Source organism: Pelophylax lessonae, assembly GCF_965119305.1.
Source record: "Pelophylax lessonae genome assembly, chromosome: 1".
NCBI classification, from domain to species: Eukaryota; Metazoa; Chordata; class Amphibia; order Anura; family Ranidae; genus Pelophylax; species Pelophylax lessonae.
In genome coordinates, this window is record NC_138768.1 from 228,566,351 (window position 1) to 228,585,881 (window position 19,531).

A 19,531-nucleotide genomic window follows, 5' to 3' on the forward strand; every position below is an offset into this window, starting at 1 on the left:
AGTGGGGGGGGGGAATAGGTATATTAACCACTTTAGCCACAGAGGATGTGGCTGCTCAATGACCAGGCCCTATTTTGCGATTCGGCTCTGTGTTATTTTTTTTTTTTTATACAGGATCCAATTAACCTACCAGCATGTCTTTGGAGTGTGGGAGGAAACTGGAGTACCTGGAGGGAGCTCACACAGGCACAGGGGGAACATGCAAACTCCAGGCAGGTTGTGTCGTGGTTGGGATTTGAACCAGTGACTCTCTTGCTGCTAGGTGAAAGTGCTAACCACTACACCACTGTGCCGCCCTGGCTCTGTGTTATTTAAATGGACAATTGCGCGGTCGTGCGACGCTGTACCAAAACGAAATTGACGTCCTTTTTTTCCTACAAATAGAGCTTTCTTTTGGTGGTATTTGATCACCTGTGCGATTTTTATTTTTTGCGCTATAAACAAAAAAATGAGCAACAATTTTGAAAAAATTACAATATTTTTCACATTCTTTTATATGAAATTTTCAAAAAAAAAAAATGTAAAAATCAAAATTCTTTAACATTTTAGGGCAATTTGTTTTCTGCTACAAAATTCTGGTAAAAAAAATCGCAATAAGCGTATTTTGATTGGTTTGCGCAAAAGTTATTGCGTTTACTAACTACGGGAAAGATTTATGTCATTTTTATTGATTTTTTTTTTCTAATAGTAGTAATGGCGGTGATTTGCGTTATTTTTTTATTTGCGGGACTGCGACAGACAGATCGGACCCCTAAATGACATTTTTGACACATTGGAGGTACCAGTGACATTACTACAGTAATCAGTGCTAAAAATATGCACTTTTACTGTAAAAATGACACTGGCAGGGAAGGGGTTAACATTGCTGGTGATCAGTGGGTTAAATATGTCCTTAGGGGCGTGATTCTAACTGTCAGGGGGCGTGGTTTGTGAAGTAATTACAGAGACATGCGATCCTATATAGCAGGATCACATAGCCTCTGTGATCACTTCAGGGAGAATGACAGACGGCTGTGTTATCCCAAATATACAGTCCCATTCTGATTCTAAATAGCCAGAGGAAAATTGATGTGGAGGAGAAAGGTGTAGGATTGATCCATTGTAAATACGGATCAAAGGCTCCATAGGTCTGTGTGACCTGCTACTATCTGGTAAGCAGGATTGATTACCACAATTATCACAACAAGCACAAGGTGGAGCACTTGAATTGAAGATTCATTTATCACAAGTTTTATGTGCCATAGTTTTTTACAGACTAAATATTCACTACTTTGCACATATTATTATAATTTTTCACTAATGGAAATCACTCATTTTTCACAAATATCGTTATAACAGTGCATATTTTTATTTTATTATATTGCTTGGATTATTATTGCATAACTGCGGTTATACATTGGCGATCCTTGAGCCATTTAGAAGGTATATTCAGTCACCTAGAGCAGTGGTTCTCAATTCCGGTCCTCGGGACCCACTAACAGGCCAGATTTTAAGTATTACCTTGGGGGATGCAGACTAGAATACTGCAATCACTGAGCAGCAAATGAGATCACCTGTGATGTAATTTAGTTATCTTGCAAACCTGGCCTGTTGGTGGGTCCCGAGGACCGGAATTGAGAACCACTGACCTAGAGCACTGTTTTTTTTCTGTGTGAGTTTATTTTATTATTTTAATTTTGTCATAAATTGGATCACTGTAAGGCCCCGTTCACATACAAGCGACGCTACTTCGCACCGCGACCTCGGACTTCATAACATTGAAGTCTATGGCGGTCGCCTCCAGGTCGCCTCAAAGAAGCTCTGGACCCTTTTTCTAAGTCGGAGCGACTTGTGTCGCTCCTATTAGAACGGGTCCGCAGCTTCCCTATGGGAGGCGACCTACGACGACCTGTGAGGCGACCAGGTCGCCTCACAGGTCGCCTTAGTGTGAACGGGGACTAAATATAGGTTGCCACACTCACAGAGATATACTATCAATATACATTGATCACGCAACCACAAAATAGGTGTCACATATAATTTTCACATTAATGTTGCACATCTAAAATGACTGCAGCAAACACAAGCAGAGACATACTTGATAGAAAGAGACCAACCAATACCAGCGCCTTCTTTACATATTAATATTGGGTTATATGCAGAGGATATTATATTGTATATGAATGATTCCCAGAGTACACTAGATGAGGCAATGAGGATTATAAATGATTTTGGTGATTTCTCTGGTTTAAAGATAAACTAGCAGAAATCAGTATTATTGCCACTTCGACAGGAAATACAGACAAAGGAAAGTAGGAACTACCCGTTAAAAATAGTTGATAAAATAAATATTTGGGGATCTACATTACCCTCCAGCCAAAGGATTCGCTGGGGGCTAATGTATATCCCCTAATGGAATATATAAAAAATAAATTGGGGATATGGTCTAAAATGCCACTATCGGTGGTAGAAAGAATATGTTTGATTAAAACAATAATATTACCAAAATGTCTATATGTATTCTCACATTTACCAGTAATAATACCTAAACTGATATTTAAAAAATGAAATTCTTACTTTACAAGATTTATATGAATTAATGGAAGCTGTACATTAAAATTAACAATGTTACAGTGTCCAAAAATGGAGGGAGGACTGGCTCTACCGGATGTATAATTGTATTATCTGGCAGGTCAGCTAAAGCATCTACAGAAGTGGTTGAATCCGGGCTATGGGTTAGATGTAGAGGGATGCTTTTTAAGAATGCTGAGAATCGATGAACATTGTGAGTTTAAAAGCACAAGCAGAGAAACTACCTAGGATAAAAATTCCCATTGTAACCCTAGCAAGATCAGTCTGGAGAGAAACAAAAAAAGTGGTGGAATTTAGTGATATTCCACAAGAAGTCCCATTATGGAATAACCCGGGCTTGGATCAAATAAGTACTGATATGGACAGTGAGTTTTGGAAACAGAAAGGCATTTATAAAATATATAATGATGGGATAATATACTCTTTTGAGTATATAAGTGAGCGGTACAACATAACTCAAAAAAATTTCTATAAATATCTGCAACTCCGGCATACCTTACAGACACAAATGAGGGCACAAAAATGTAAGATATCAAAATACCCTATTATTGGAGTATTGAGGTCACAGGGCCCAAAGGGTCTGATCTCTATACTCTACTCATGTTTAATCCAGGCAAAGGTAAATAGAAATAAATTGAGAGGAAGAGATAAATGGCAAGAGATTATTTTGAATATGACGGATGATAAATAGGAAGAGATTTGTTCTATAAATTTAACAGTATCACCGGCAGCAAAAAAATAGATTAACACAATTATACATGACACATCAAATATATTTGAGTCCAAGTAGATTACATAGAATTACATAGACTACATAGAATGGGACGGAGGGCCACATCGGAGTGTCAGAGATGCCACCGAGAAGGGGCGGATTTCTTGCATCTGATGTGGAATTGTGAATTCACAGTTGAGTTTTGGAGACAAGTGACATAGATCTTGTCAACGGTCTTGACAAGACCAATTCCATGTATTGTTGAACTTTGTCTGTTTGGGTTGTTGGAGGAGGAAATATGGACAAAATATAATAAGATACTAATACAGGAAACATTATTTTTGGCCAGAAAACAAATGGCGGTAAAATGATCGCGGCGATACCTCACATGTGTGGTTTGAACAGTAATTTAATTCGCGCCGCGACTTCCATATACGTTTTCTTTCGTGCAGGAGCTCACGGCGACAGGGGTGGCTAAATTTTTTTTTTCCTGTTTTTTTTTTTTTTTAAATTTTAACGGGTTTTTATAAAAAAAATAAAAATCTGATCAATTTTATTGCTGTCACAAGCAATGTAAACACCCCTTGTGACAGCAATATGCAGTGACAGATACTCTTTATGGAGGGATCGAGGGTCTAGAAGATCCTAGACCCCTCCACTACACTTGCATGTATTCAAAACACCGAAAACGGCATTTTTGAATACATTCACTTTTTGAAACTGCCGCCTTTAGCAGCTGAGTAACCCGGATGTGACGTCATGGACTCCGCCTCCGGGTTACGTCATCGGAGACTCGATCTAAGCCGCATGCGGCTTAGATCAGGACTCCATCCAGCCAGCAGAGGCACTGGCTGGTTGCTCGGGTCTCCCGTTGGGACTGCAGACCCGGGCAGAGCCGCGGAAGGCGGCAGGAGGGGGGGACGTCCCCTCCCGCTCGCCGGGGTAATGATCAAGCGGATCCCAAGCCGCATCAGTCATTACCACCGGAAAGCCGACCGCTGGCTCTAAACAACGGTACCGGGATGATGCCTCTAGCTAGAGGCATCATCCCGGTACAACCACTTAAAGCCGACGTACGGATACGTCAGTTTGCGGTAAGTGGTTACACAGGTTGAACTGGATGGACTATTGTCTTTATTCAACCTCAACTACTATGTTAATATATTAAGATGGATATATGTCATGTTATATAGTACACTGATTCTCTTCTATCTGTATAGTTGTGAATGTAGGGATCCCTTGGGGAACCAAAAGTATGTGATTGAGTATGTTAAGAGATGCATATTATTTGTAATGATTAAATGATTCTGTAATAAAGAGCATTTAGAAAAAAAAAAAAAGATATTGTACAATCAGTTTGTAAAGTGTGGTGATCCTTGGGATCAGTGGCGGCCGGTGCGTTGGGGGCGCAGGGGCGCCGCCCCCTCTATCCATGCGTCCGGCCCCCTAATCTACATGCGGGGTGCCGGACGCATAGAGTTCAATGGGGTTTTTTTTCCTTCTGAAGCACGTGATTAGAGCCAGAGGCTCTAATAGGCTTCAGAAAAGGGTGGACCCCGGGCGCAGAGCAGTGCGTCCTGAGCCCACCCATTGTGTGACAATAGCAAATGAATATTCGCTATTGTCACACGGATCCTCCTCCTGCCAATCAGGAAGCCGAGACCCATTTCCTGATTGGCCGAAAGGCGAACCTTTGCCATTGGCCAAGGAGGACTCGGGAGACGCGGAGGACTGAGGAGAAGCCGCCGCTGCATCAGGTAAGTGCGCTGGTCTCTCTGCACTCTGTGGTCACTCTGCATTGAAGGGGGCACGCTGTGGTCACTCTACATTGAAGGGGGCATGCCGAGGTCACTCTACATAGAAGGGGGCACGCTGTGGTCACTCTACATTGATTCTGGCACGCTGTGGTCACTCTACATTGAAGAGGGCACGCTGTGGTCACTCTACATTTTTTTTCAAATTCAATGTTTATTGAAAAAGGGAAAGGCATAACATACAATACAGTCGAACATATTGGCAAACATCCAAAAACAGTAGATGAACATGCAGTAATCATGAGACAGAAAAACACAAGGAAGAGCGTACAATCTTACTACAATAACAGTGTATGAAAGATCGAGAGCGGGCCGCGGGGCTCAGAGCCTCCCGAGGAGTTCCCCCTCTACCGGCATCTCTCAAGTGGCCGGCCCGAGGAGGTGAGGAGGAACAAAGCCGACAGCCCGACTTTCTCACAATCAGCTCTGTATAAAAAGGGCATAAATGCCCAGGGGGAATGGGGTTTTCCAGGAGGGGAAAAAGCAGGAGGGAGAAAAGGGAGAGGAGAGTAGAAAGCAGTAGAAGGGGGTAGAGACTGGAGAGCAAGGAGAGGGTAAGGGTAGGCATGTGGGGGGGGGGGGGAGATGGCCCCCCCGATCGCCGGCATCTAGTTAAGCGATCAAATCTTTGTATTCTGCGGAAAAGCTAAACTCATGCCAGTAGTACCAACTTTTGAGGAACTTCTCTCGCAAGCCTCGTTCGGCTGCCACAAGATCTTCCATTTTGTTAATATTTGCAACTTTTCTCAGCCACATTGCGACTGTGGGAGGCTGTGACTGTTTCCAGAGAAGAGGGATGCAGCTCTTGGCCGTCGTGAACAGGAGCGGCAAGATTGATTTCCGATAGGACGGACGCGGAAAACTATTGTGGTGGAGGGGGAAGAGCGCAGGGTCTAGAGTGAGGGCATGGTCCGTGAATTTCTGCGAAATGCGGAGAACCTCAGACCAGAAGGGACGCAGGCGGCTGCAGAACCAGAAGATGTGGAGAAGGGAACCAACCTCTTCCCCACAGTGCCAGCAGAGATCAGAACATGAGGGAAACATCTTGTGCAACCTGGCTGGGGTGTAATACCATCTGGTCAGGGACTTGTATCTGGCCTCCTGGTATTTGGAGCACGTAGAGGTCTTATAGGTGAAGAAGAAAATACGCTCCACCTGATGGTCAGACAGGGAGAGCCCCAAAGCCCCAAATCCCTTTCCCAGCGGGTTAAGTATAAGGGTCTGAAGTCAGGCTCCGGGCTCGACAGAAATCGATACAGCGCGGAGATCATGTGGCGTAACGGAGAATCCGATAAACAGAGGTCTTCGAAAGGAGTAAGGCGGCGCATAAAGGGGGCCGCTGGTGGCAGGGAGTGCAGGAAGTGAGATAACTGTATCTTTTGCCAGAAGGACAAGGCTGAAAAGGAGCTGTCTGAAAAGAGAGTCTGCCGAGAGACCCACTGCCCGTGGCTAATGAAGTGTCTGGCTTTGTAGTGACCCCTCGTCCTAAGGGTACGAAAACCCGGTTCCGTCATGCCCGGAGTGAAGTCTCGATTCCCAATAACCGGAAACAAAGGGGAAGGCAAAGTTGCAACCTTGCTCAGCCTCCGCCCCAGCCCCAGCGGGGCTCCTATGGTCGGGTGGTCCGAGGCCCATCTAGGCAGTGTGGAGGTGCCCCAGAGTAAAGATTCCGGTGAGGAATCACCAAAGCTTCGTTTAATGCGCACCCACTGTTTCAGAGATCTGTGCACATGCCAGTCCAAGACCCTGGCAAGATGACAAGAGGCATAATACAGCGTTGCGTCTGGAAAGGCCATGCCACCACTCAGCTTGGGCATGCGAAGAACTCGCAGCGCCAGGCGGGTGGGGCCTTGGAGCCAAAGAAACCTACGAAAGGTCTTGTTTATCTTCCTGAGGAAGACCTGGGGAATATAAATCGGCAGGGCTTGTAGCACATAGAGCAGCCGAGGCATAACGTTTATTTTGGTCACACAACATTGGTGGGGGCACACTGTGGTCACTCTACATTGAAGGGGGCATGCTGTGGTCACTCTACATTGAAGGGGGCACGCTGTGGTCACTCTATATTGAAGGGAGCACACTATACTTTGATTACTGAAGGCCCCTTTCACACTTTTGTGACCTCAAAGTCATGCAATTTTTTGCCGTGTTTTTTGCCGCAAAGCAATGCCTATTACATTTTTCTGTTTGCGCCCCCCCCCCCCAAAATTTTGAGCACCAGCCGCCACTGCTTGGGATGTTACTAACATAAGTGACTAACAAATTGAAGCCTAACTCTAGCTAACATTTAATGAGCAGTTACAGCCATAGTTTTGCTCTTTTTGGGATAAAGGTTTTACATAAATAAATAAAAGCTGATCACTGTCAGCTCCTCTGGTAAATCATTTGTCTCAACCCTCTAACTCAGGGTTTCTCAACCAGGGCTCCTCCTGAGGTTGCTAGGGGTTCCTTGAGAAATGGGCAATTTCTGCATCTTAGATAAGTTTCCAATGACACCATTGTTCCTTTTAGCTATCTGTAAGCGGTAATTCTTCCCAATGATGACAAGAGTAAGCAGCATTCTTCCCATTGACTGTCACACTAATGTGTCATGAGTTGTAGATTTTTCGTTTTAATCAGGGGTTCCCCGAGACCAGAAATTTATTTCAAGGGTTCCTCTGTGTTGAAAAGGTTGAGAAAGACTGCCTTAACTGCTACTTTTGCTGGAAAGCTTGGTCTATTATGGTGATACACACAATTTTATTTTTTTATCCAATTAATGTAGGATCAAAATTAGGGATCAATCGATTATCGGCAACACCGATATATCGGGGGCCGATATGCACTTTCCCCGATATATCGGAATCAGCCTGGGAAGTGGCCTCAGAAGTTACCGATATTGCAGTCCAGTCACGGTGCTCATGGTGCCAGCCATCCACCCACAGGCCCTGGCCTCAGCCACCAACCACAGGGTGCCAGCCGCAAGCCATCTGACCCACAACAGAACAGGGTGCCAGGCCAGCATCCAGCTACCCACCCCACAACAGGGTTCCAGCAAACCAGCCACCCAGATGACACCAAGCCAGCCATCCGCCACTGTGTCCACAAGGTGTTCCAGCAAGCCAGCCACCCACAACAGGCCAGGGTGAGTGACACCAAACCACCAAACCACACAACAGGGTGACCCCAAGCCAGCCAACCACCACAGTGTTCCAGCAACCCACCCACCCACCACAGTGTTCCAGCAAGCCAGAACCACACACCCACCCACCACAGTGTTCCAGCAAGCCAACCACCCACCACAGTGTTCCAGCAAGCCAGCCACCCAAAACAGGGTGACCCCAAGCCAGCCACCCACCACAGTGTTCCAGCAAGCCAGCCACCCACAACAGGGTGACACCAAGCTAGCCACCCACCACAGTGTTCCAGCAAGCCAGCCACCCACAACAGGCTGACACCAAGCCAGACACCCACAACAGGCTGACACTAAGCCAGCCACCCACCACATTGTTCCAGCAAGCCAGACACCCACAACAGGGTGACACCAAGCCAGCCACCCACCACAGTGTTCCAGCAAGCCAGCCACCCACAACAGGGTGACACCAAGCCAGACACCCACAACAGGGTGACACCAAGCCAGCCACCCACCACAGTGTTCCAGCAAACCAGCCACCCACAACAGGGTGACATAAAAGCCAGCCACACACCACAGTGTTCCAGCAAGTCAGCCACCCATAACAGGGTGACACCAAGCCATCCACCCACCACAGTGCTCCAGCAAGCCAGCCACCCACAACAGGGTGACACCAAGCCAGCCACCCACCACAGTGTTCCAGCAAGCCAGCCACCCACAACAGGGTGACACCAAGCAAGCCACACACCACAGTGTTCCAGCAAGCCAGCCACCCACCCACAACAGGGTGACCCTAAGCCAGCCACATTGCCAGGCATCAGCCACCGACCCACAACAGGGTGCCAGCCAGCCACCCAAGCTGCCAGGCGTCAGCCACCAACCCACAACAGGGTGACAGCAGCCAGCCACCCCACAACAGGGTGCCAGCAAGCAAGCCACCGACCCACAACAGGGTGCCAGCAACTCAGCAAGCCACCCACACTGCCAGGCGTCAGCCACCAGCCCACAACAGGGAGACAGCAGCCAGCCACCCCACAACAGGGTGCCAGCAAGCAAGCCACCCACACTGCAAGGCGTCAGCCACTGACCCACAACAGGGTGACAGCAGCCAGCCACCCCACAACAGGGTGCCAGCAAGCAAGCCACCCACACTGCCAGGCGTCAGCCACCGACCCACAACAGGGTGACAGCAGCCAGCCACCCCACAACAGGGTGCCAGCAAGCAAGCCACCCATACTGCCAGGCGTCAGCCACTGACCCACAACAGGGTGACAGCAGCCAGCCACCCACCAACAGGGTGCCAGCAAGCAAGCCACCCACACTGCCAGGTATCAGCCACCGACCCATAACAGGGTGACAGCAAGGTGTTTCTTTCAAATTGCAATGGAGATGGATGAGGAGAGAAAAAGTAAAAGTGTGGTCTGGGACTATTTCTCGCCTCAACCTTCTGCAGGAAAAGCAGCAGTGTGCAACGCATGCACAAACAATATAAGCATGGGATCAGTAACTGCAAAAAACAAAAATATGTCAAATCTTTGGGCCCATCTAAGAGTTCATCATAATCAATTATATAATGCAGCACAGAAAAAAATAAAAAATAAATATCAATGTGATTTTGAAATACCTCCTCCACTATCCCAGGCAACAATAACAGATATGTTTCTGAAAAAAAACATGTGTCACTGTCTAGATTCAGATGGAAGATCCCAACTGCTGGACAGAGTAATCACAGAGATGATTGTCACTGATAACCAGCAGATTTACAATGGTGTCTGAGTCAGGATTTAAGCGGTTGATGTCCATACTTGAGCCAAGCTAGATTCACCAAAAGGTCATTGACAAAGTAAAGGCTATGCTGCAACCAGAGAATGCTGGTAACTCACTCTCATTCACGACTGACTGCTGGTCAGGACAAACAGAGTCAGAGTCACTGATGATTCTTACATGCCACTTCATTGACAGCGGATGGACAAAAAGGTAATTGGTGTTGAATACAAAATGGATGCAAGGATCTCACACTGAGTACAGTAGAGAAATGTTTCTAGGCATGCTTGAAGACTGGGGAATCAACAAAGACAGAGTGATGCTTGTGCTACTTCGAGATTGGAAGAAAGCTAACGTGATTCCGATATTCAAAAAGGGCCAGAGGCATATCCCGGGAAATTATAGGCCTGTCAGTTTGACATCAATAGTATGTAAACTTCTGGAGGGGATGATAAGGGACAAATGGGCGTTCTTGTCAAACCAATCTCTTAACATTCTACGAGGGGGTGAGCTAGATAGGGGGAGACCAGTGGATGTGGTGTACTTGGATTTCGCTAAGGCGTTTGATACAGTTCCCCACAAGCGCTTAATTTATAAAATAAGGTCTGCAGGTATCGACAGCAGGGTTTGCTCTTGGATACGGAATTGGCTTAAAGGCCGTGTCCAAAGGGTGGTAATAAACAGCGCATACTCAGACTGGTCTGAGGTTGTAAGCGGGGTGCCCCAGGGCTCAGTCCTGGGACCAACCTTGTTTAATTTATTCATAAACAACATTGAGGACGGGATCAGTAGTGCGTTATCAGTTTTTGCAGATGACACAAAATTGGCCAGGGCAATAACTGCACAGCATGAAGCAGATATCCTACAGAATGACCTGGACAAAATAACAGAGTGGGCAACGACATGGCAAATGAGGTTTAACGTGGAGAAGTGTAAGGTTTTGCACTTGGGGACTAAAAACATAAAAACACAATACACGTTAGGAGGAGAACCCTTGGGGGAATCAAAAATTGAGAAGGATCTGGGAGTCTTGGTTGATGATAGATTAGGCAACAGCATGCAATGTCAAGCGGCAGCTGCCAAGGCCAGCAGAATATTAGCATGCATAAAGAAAGGGATGTATTCCAGAGATAAGACTATAATCCTTCCACTTTATAAAACTCTGGTCCGACCGCATCTGGAGTATTCCGTCCAGTTCTGGTCGCCAGTCCTCAGGAGGGATGTGTTGGAGCTGGAGAGAGTCCAGAGAAGGGCAACTAAACTAATTAGGGGATTGGAGGACCTTGACTATGAAGAGCGTCTGCAAACGCTCGATTTATTCTCCCTGGAGAAGAGACGTCTGAGGGGGGACATGATAGCAATTTATAAATATCTTAATGGGGATCCCAGCTTAGAAAAAAAGCTGTTCATTCGAAGGGATTGCATGAGGACTCGAGGGCATACAATGCGATTAGAGGAGAAGCGTTTTAACCTCAGGCAACGCAGGGGGTTCTTTACTGTTAGGGCTACAGGATTGTGGAATTCTCTACCACAAGAGGTGGTTTCTGCGGGTAGTATGGTGGCTTTCAAAAGACTCTTAGACTTACATCTCAAGGATCAGAACATTCAGGGGTATGTGAGATGATTACAGCCACACACACCTACACAGGTTGAACTGGATGGACTATTGTCTTTATTCAACCTCACCTACTATGTAACTATGTAACTATGTAACTATGTAACTATGTAACTATGAGACAGTGGAGCAAACATGCCGAAAGGAATGAGGCTTGCTGATACAGTCAGGTCCATAAATATTGGGACATCGACACAATTCTAATCTTTTTTGCTCTATACACCACCACAATGGATTTGGAATGAAACAAACAAGATCTGCTTTAACTGCAGACTTTCAGATTTAATTTGAGGGTATTTACATCCAAATCAGGTGAAAGGTATAGGAATTACAACAGTTTGTATATGTGCCTCCTACTTTTTAAGGGACCAAAAGAAATGCTCAGCTGCTCCATGGCCAGGTGTGTGTTATTCCCTCATTATTCCATTTACAAAGAGCAGATAAAAGGTCCAGAGTTAATTTCAAGTGTGCTATTTGCATTTGGAATCTGTTGCTGTCAACTTTCAATATAAGATCCAAAGAGCTGTCACTATCAGTGAAGCAAGTTATCATTAGGCTGAAAAAAACAAAACAAAGCCATCATAGAGATAGCAAAAACATTAGGTGTGGCCAAATCAACTGTTTGGAACATTCTTAAAAAGAAAGAACGCACCGGTGAGCTCAGCAACACCAAAAGACCCGGAAGACCTTCACAACAGTTGGCCAGATCAAGAACACTCTCCAGGAGGTAGGTGTATGTGTGTCAAAGTCAACAATCAAGAGAAAAAATAAATGGATGGATTTCTGCGCTAAAAGTATTAAGAAATGTGATTCAATTGTGTCTAGTTTAAGAGGGGGGAAGCTGCACACATGGACCTATAGAAAATCCAAAGAATTGTGTATGGAGATATGTGTTGCGCTTAACCCAATAAAAATAGTGAAATAATGTCACCAAGTGCTGCTCAAAAAAATTATATAAAGCATAAAATATAAATAAAACGTTGTTGTGAATTGTGAGTCCTTGATAAATTAAAAAAAGGCCAATTAATTGTGCCAATCCAAAATAAGTGAAATATTGATATGAAGAACTACAAGTCCCAGCACATATGTTTGCTAGAAGAAACTACACTCTAGGGTATATTCCAAAGGCTGCTTACCAGATGAAAATGGTCATCCAATTTAATGGATAGACCTAGGTTCGCTTAATTTATGATAATGAGATCTACCATGTGTGATTCAATACAATATGCGGTATTCAATGGCAGAAGCTCAGAAACCATATGTAAAAAAGAAATGCAAGGACATAGTGTGATACCGTACACACAATTGCAAAAATAAAACAAAAGATATTGCACTCACATAAAAACTAACAATGTTGAACGTGTAAAACAAAAAAGCAGAGAGAGGAACCACAAATCCCAGCAGGCAAGATACCACTCTGTATGTAGATATACAGTGCCTTGCGAAAGTATTCGGGCCCCTTGAACTTTTCGACCTTTTGCCACATTTCAGGCTTCAAACATAAAGATATAAAACTGTAATTTTTTGTGAAGAATCAACAACAAGTGGGACACAATCATGAAGTGGAAGGAAATTTATTGGATATTTCAAACTTTTTTAACAAATAAAAAACTGAAAAATGGGGCGTACAAAATTATTCAGCCCCCTTAAGTTAATACTTTGTAGCGCCACCTTTTGCTGCGATTACAGCTGTAAGTCGCTTGGGGTATGTCTCTATCAGTTTTGCACATCGAGAGACTGAAATTTTTGCCCATTCCTCCTTGCAAAACAGCTCGAGCTCAGTGAGGTTGGATGGAGAGCGTTTGTGAACAGCAGTTTTCAGTTCTTTCCACAGATTCTCGTTTGGATTCAGGTCTGGACTTTGACTTGGTCATTCTAACACCTGGATATGTTTATTTGCGTGCCATTCCATTGTAGATTTTGCTTTATGTTTTGGATCATTGTCTTGTTGGAAGACAAATCTCCTTCCCAGTCTCAGGTCTTTTGCAGACTCCATCAGGTTTTCTTCCAGAATGGTCCTGTATTTGGCTCCATCCATCTTCCCATCAATTTTAACCATCTTCCCTGTCCCTGCTAAAGAAAAGCAGGCCCAAACCATGATGCTGCCACCACCATGTTTGACAGTGGGGATGGTGTGTTCAGGGTGATAAGCTGTGTTGCTTTTACGCCAAACATACCGTTTTGCATTGTTGCCAAAAAGTTCGATTTTGGTTTCATCTGACCTGAGCACCTTCTTCCACATGTTTGGTGTGTCTCCCAGGTGGCTTGTGGCAAACTGTAAACGACACTTTTTATGGATATCTTTAAGAAATGGCTTTCTTCTTGCCACTCTTCCATAAAGGCCAGATTTGTGCAGTATACGACTGATTGTTGTCCTATGGACAGAGTCTCCCATCTCTGCTGTAGATCTCTGCAGTTCATCCAGAGTGATCATGGGCCTCTTGGCTGCATCTCTGATCAGTCTTCTCCTTGTATGAGCTGAAAGTTTAGAGGGACGGCCAGGTCTTCGTAGATTTGCAGTGGTTTGATACTCCTTCCATTTCAATATTATCGCTTGCACAGTGCTCCTTGGGATGTTTAAAGCTTGGGAAATCTTTTTGTATCCAAATCCGGCTTTAAACTTCTCCACAACAGTATCTCGGACCTGCCTGGTGTGTTCCTTGTTCTTCATGATGCTCTCTGCGCTTTAAACGGACCTCTGAAACTATCACAGTGCAGGTGCATTTATACGGAGACTTGATTACACACAGGTGGATTCTATTTATCATCATTAGTCATTTAGGTCAACATTGGATCATTCAGAGATCCTCACTGGACTTCTGGAGAGAGTTTGCTGCACTGAAAGTAAAGGGGCTGAATAACTTTGCACGCCCAATTTTTCAGTTTTTTATTTGTTAACAAAGTTTGAAATATCCAATAAATTTCATTCCACTTCATGATTGTGTCCCACTTGTTGTTGATTCTTCACAAAAAAATTACAGTTTTATATCTTTATGTTTGAAGCCTGAAATGTGGCAAAGGTCGCAAAGTTCAAGGGGGGCGAATACTTTCGCAAGGCACTGTAGAAGATGTGAAGCACCCGTGATCAGGTCACCACAAAGTATCCAAAATGGCTGCTTACCAAAAGAATCTGGTCACCCAATTTAATGGATAAACCTCAAAATCAATAGAACAATCCGACAGGTATGGTTCACTTATAGTATAATGCACATGTACAGGGATACTCATGATAGAAGCTCAGGTGAAATGAAAATAAAAATGGGCAAAAACATAGCATAATACCGTACACACAATCTCAATGAGCATATATTCCGTGCAGGAGAAAAAAAACAGGAAAAAGGACCACAAGTCTCAGCAGGCAAGATACCACTCCATACGTAAGTGTAAAAAAGGTAAAGCACTCGTGCATCACTTGGTAACATTATTTCACTATTTTTATTGGGTTAAGCGCAACACATATCTCTGTAAACAATCAAGAGAAGACTTCACCAGAGTGAATACAGAGGGTTCACCACAAGATGTAAACCATTGGTGAGCCTCAAAAACAGAAAGGTCAGATTAGAGTTTGCCAAACAACATCTAGAAAAGCCTTCACAGTTCTGGAACAACATCCTATGGACAGAGGAGACCAAGATCAACTTGTACCAGAGTGATGGGAAGAGAAGAGTATGGAGAAGGAAAGGAACTGCTCATGATCCAAAGCATACCACCTCATCAGTGAAGCATGGTGGTTGTAGTGTCATGGCGTGGGCATGTATGGCTGCCAATGGAACTAGTTCTCTTGTATTTATTGATTATGTGACTGCTGACAAAAGCAGGATGAATTTCTTGGGGCCTCATGCGGAGAATTCAATTTCTTCTGAATCTGCAATAATGAGCCTGGATGATGAACTTCATCTCTATTTGAAGGAACCAGTAATTGGCAGAAGAAGTCATCCTCTTCAGTGGTGGAATGAAAATGAGGCACGCTACAAAAAACTTGCTTCCCATGCTAGAAGATACCTCTCTCTGCTCCTCTGTCCTCCTCTTCTCCTGAGCATGTTTATGAAGTGGCAGCATTATATGAACAAGTCAGAAGACGTTTAACAGGTGGCCATGGACATGCTGAAATGTTGTGCTTTCTGCAGTATAATATTGTTCTACTTACCTGGGAGTATTGAAAAGTGTAGTAGTAGTGTCCACTCCAATCCACTGCCTAGCTTTTGTCTAGCTTTTTTCTAGCAGTTTTGCACTGACTGCAGTAGCTGCAGCGGTAGCCCACTGACTCCAGTCCAATCCACTGTCTAATTGTTGCTTAGCTTTTTTTCTAGCAGTTTTGCACTGACTGCAGTAGTTGCAGTGAGTGCCCTACTGCAGCGGTAGTCCACTGACTCCAACCCAATCCACTGTCTAGCTGTTGTCTAGCTTTTTTTTCTAGCAGTTTTGCACTGACTGCACTGCAGTAGTGATTTAAAACTATTGCAGTGAGTGAGTGAGTGCACTACTGCAGCAGTTTATTATGCATTAATGCACAATCAGATGATGTGAAACTGATGTCCCTGCAAGTGCACTTTTCCTATAAGTTCTCATGCAGTTAAGGTGTGAAGAACGAGCCCTTAATGTTAAAAATGTTAATAAATAAAGATTAACATGTTCAGTAACAGATTGGTGTTGAAATTTTTGTTAAATTTTAAATGTGCACAAATATCGGGCAATATTGGCCGATACCGATATGTGATCACCAAAATATCGGTATCGACAACGAAAAACCGATATTGGTCGATCATTAATCAAAATTATTGAATCCGCCAACAATCGAATAGCCATACCATCCCCTCGATCAATTTAAACTCAATTCTGATTGGATTCATTCAAACTTTGGAAATTAACTGATCATTTTACATCGATCGGCAGTACTGAGATACTTTGTTCATGAATACAATTTTATTTTGATCAATCAGATATGAAATTACATGAAATTACACGGAATAGAGATGTGATTGATAACTTACAATTGAAAGTTACAGTCATATTGTATCCATCAATTGAAATCCACATTCTCATGGGTGGCATATCGATTGAATAGATGTTAACTATAGATTGATTATTCCAGTCAGAAGAGATCACTCAAAAAATAAATTGATCATTGAATGAAGTGTGTGTGGCCACTATTAAAGGAAGTTGCAAAATAACAGTAGAATAAACCAGGAAGGAAAATAAATTACAAGGGGAGCTCAGAAAAACAAAGACTCACAGACTGCATCATATATGTTGATTTTTTTTGCTCATTGTCCACTTTAATCTTTCTTGTGATAGGTGGGTATTTTTCATGAATAAAGGCTACCAGGACTTGGACACAGTGGTTAGCTCCGTGACCTCCAAAGTTAAAGGCATTGCAGTGACGAACACGTCTGAGCTGGGACTGAGGATTTGGGATGTTGCTGATTACGTTATACCTGCCCAGGTGTGTTTTATAATAATTTACAAAATCTTCCTTTTAATCATTTATGCCTGTTTTAATGCCTATTATTATGTGCAAAGACATATAATACAACAATGTGTGTATGTGCTTTGTGGTGTGTTGTCATTCATTCTCAATGGCACCTCAATGCGTATACATGGAGCAGACAAATAGACCTATGTCCCAGCATACCACAGCGCAGGGCCAAAACTAGGGGGGCGTGTGCCCCAGGCACTCCATTGAGGGGGATGCCATTGCCCCCATACTCCGGGAGGTTTGCACAGCCTCCCTGTCACCAGGGCCAGCAGAGGAATAAAGTTGGTTATGTAGCCAGGGGAGTTAAAATCTGAATCCATCAAAAAAACCTGAGACGTTTTGGGTGAAGCGAAGAAGGGGACGGGGAACTCTCTCAGGACTGTCTGTGACTGATGAAGGTTCCCCCTCCCCTCCATCCCGATCCTCATCACCCTCTTTATGACCTAAAGCAGTGGTCTTGAAACTGCGGCCCTTTGCTTGCTTTGATCCAGCCCTTGGGGCACTATTTTATCCACCGATACCAACAATGGGGCATAATCCCCACCCCCCCCCCACACTGAGACCAGTAAAAGGGTACAATTCCTCCCATATGATGGGGCCCAATTCCTCCCAATGATACCAACAATTGGGCCCAATGACGCCAATGAAGGAGCACAACTCCTCCCAATGACACCAACAATTGGGGCACAATTCCTCCCACTGACACCAAAGATGGGCATTGTTTTTTCCCCCTGATGTCAGGACTTTTTCTACTCCCAATGGCTAGAGTTTGCCCCCCCTAAAGTCTAAAGGATAGTAAATTGGCCCCCTGTTTAGAAAGCTTGGAGACTCCTGACCTAAAGGAGAGCCTCTGGCTGCGATCCCTGGGGACACATCTCCCTGGAGAGTAGAGATGCACGATTCTGGATAAAATGAGAATCACAATTTTTTTGCTTAGAATAAAGATCACAATTCTCTCACGATTCTCGGCGTAACATCATCTTTCACATTATAAAAAAAAAAAAAAATTGGGCTAACTTTACTGTCACTGTAGTTTTTTTTTAAATGCATTATAGTGTATTTTTCCCCCAAAAAAATGCATTTTTTTTTAAATGTATTTATTGTTTTCAAAAAAGAGAGCATACAAAAATATTTCACACAATAAAAAACATACATTTTCAGTAATGTAATTTCTCCCTTACCCCCCCCCCCCTTGTCTAAACTAGTTATCTTTCTCTTTTTCTCCACTCCATTTAGTGTCTTGTCGTTGCCTTGAACTCCTTCCAATTTTACCATATATCCCCCCATTCCTCTGTATCTTCTTCTTCCCAATCTGTCAAAAATTCCATTGTTCTTATTCTCTTGACTCTTTTTACCCAGTCTCCCGTGGTCGGGGCCTCTTCTTTTTGCCAAAATAACGGGATTAATCCTTTTGCTGCATTCAATGACAGAATTCAATGACGGAATTCAATAAAACTGAATTTTTAATACCGTGAAATAGGCAATACCAAGGATCTTCCGGGATTTCTATTTTTGTGATATTTTTAATTAGGCCCAAGATTTCCTTCCAGTACTTTTTGATTTTTGGGCAATCCCACCATAAATGCGCCATTGTACCAACTTCTAAGCAACCCCGCCAGCAGTTTTCGTATTTTTCTTTTTGATTTTGATAATTATGAACTTTATCGGGGGTAATGTACCATCTTGCTATGCATTTGTAATTCATTTAGCTGTGTTTATATCTACTGTAGAACTGTGTATTCATTTTAAACTTTTTCCCAAGTGAAAGTCTCTATTTCGTGTACCCAAATCCCTCTGCCATTTGTCGATGAATGACAGTATGTTTGATATTTTATTTTCATATTTCTCTGAGGAGCAGATTCGCTCAAAAGGGAGCATTCCCCTGCAGAGAGGGATGAGAGAGGACGCCTGGAAGCAGCTGCAAAACCAATCCCCAAAACCAATCCTTGATTGGAGGAAAAAATACCCTATCTGAAACAATTGGGTGGCAGTTACCCATATTCAGGGAACAATGACCAATCACCTTAAAGACCAGTTCGGATATAGGAAGACGCATATCTATGAACAAAGCCAAAGAAGGCACATACACATTTTGATGTTATTGGACTTTTGGACCACATGCAGTGTATGACCCAATCTGCAACGTTCTCAGAAATTGTGTATACGTTTTTTCAAAAAACATACCATGATGCAGCCTAGGTTCTCGCTGTTCAACAGGGAGCAATAGGAATCACATATGGAACAAAAAAACATCTAACTGGTGACCACTATCCTTGAAAAAGGCTAATTTTGCAGCCGAAACGCGTAGGAAACGCAGGAAAACTCTCAGAATTTCCAAGCTACACAGCGTGGAAAGACAGAGACCTATCCTTATACAAAAAGTCACCATATGAAACACATGTCACAAAACTTCTAAACTTCTTACACCTACTCACTTGGGTCTATAACCCACCACTATTATCTATAT

General features: G+C 43.8%; 1 protein-coding gene across 1 annotated transcript in view; it reads left to right on the plus strand.

The window, feature by feature from the left end:
• LOC309544732 (P2X purinoceptor 4-like) overlaps window positions 1–19,531 on the plus strand; it is a gene marked incomplete at its 3' end in the record, with an annotated part of 116,615 nt that overhangs the window by 31,602 nt on the left and 65,482 nt on the right. The window contains exon 2 of the mRNA XM_082243707.1: window positions 16,884–17,031. Within this exon, the coding sequence (XP_082099833.1) occupies window positions 16,884–17,031 (148 nt within the window). The remainder of the gene's footprint in view (window positions 1–16,883; window positions 17,032–19,531) is intronic.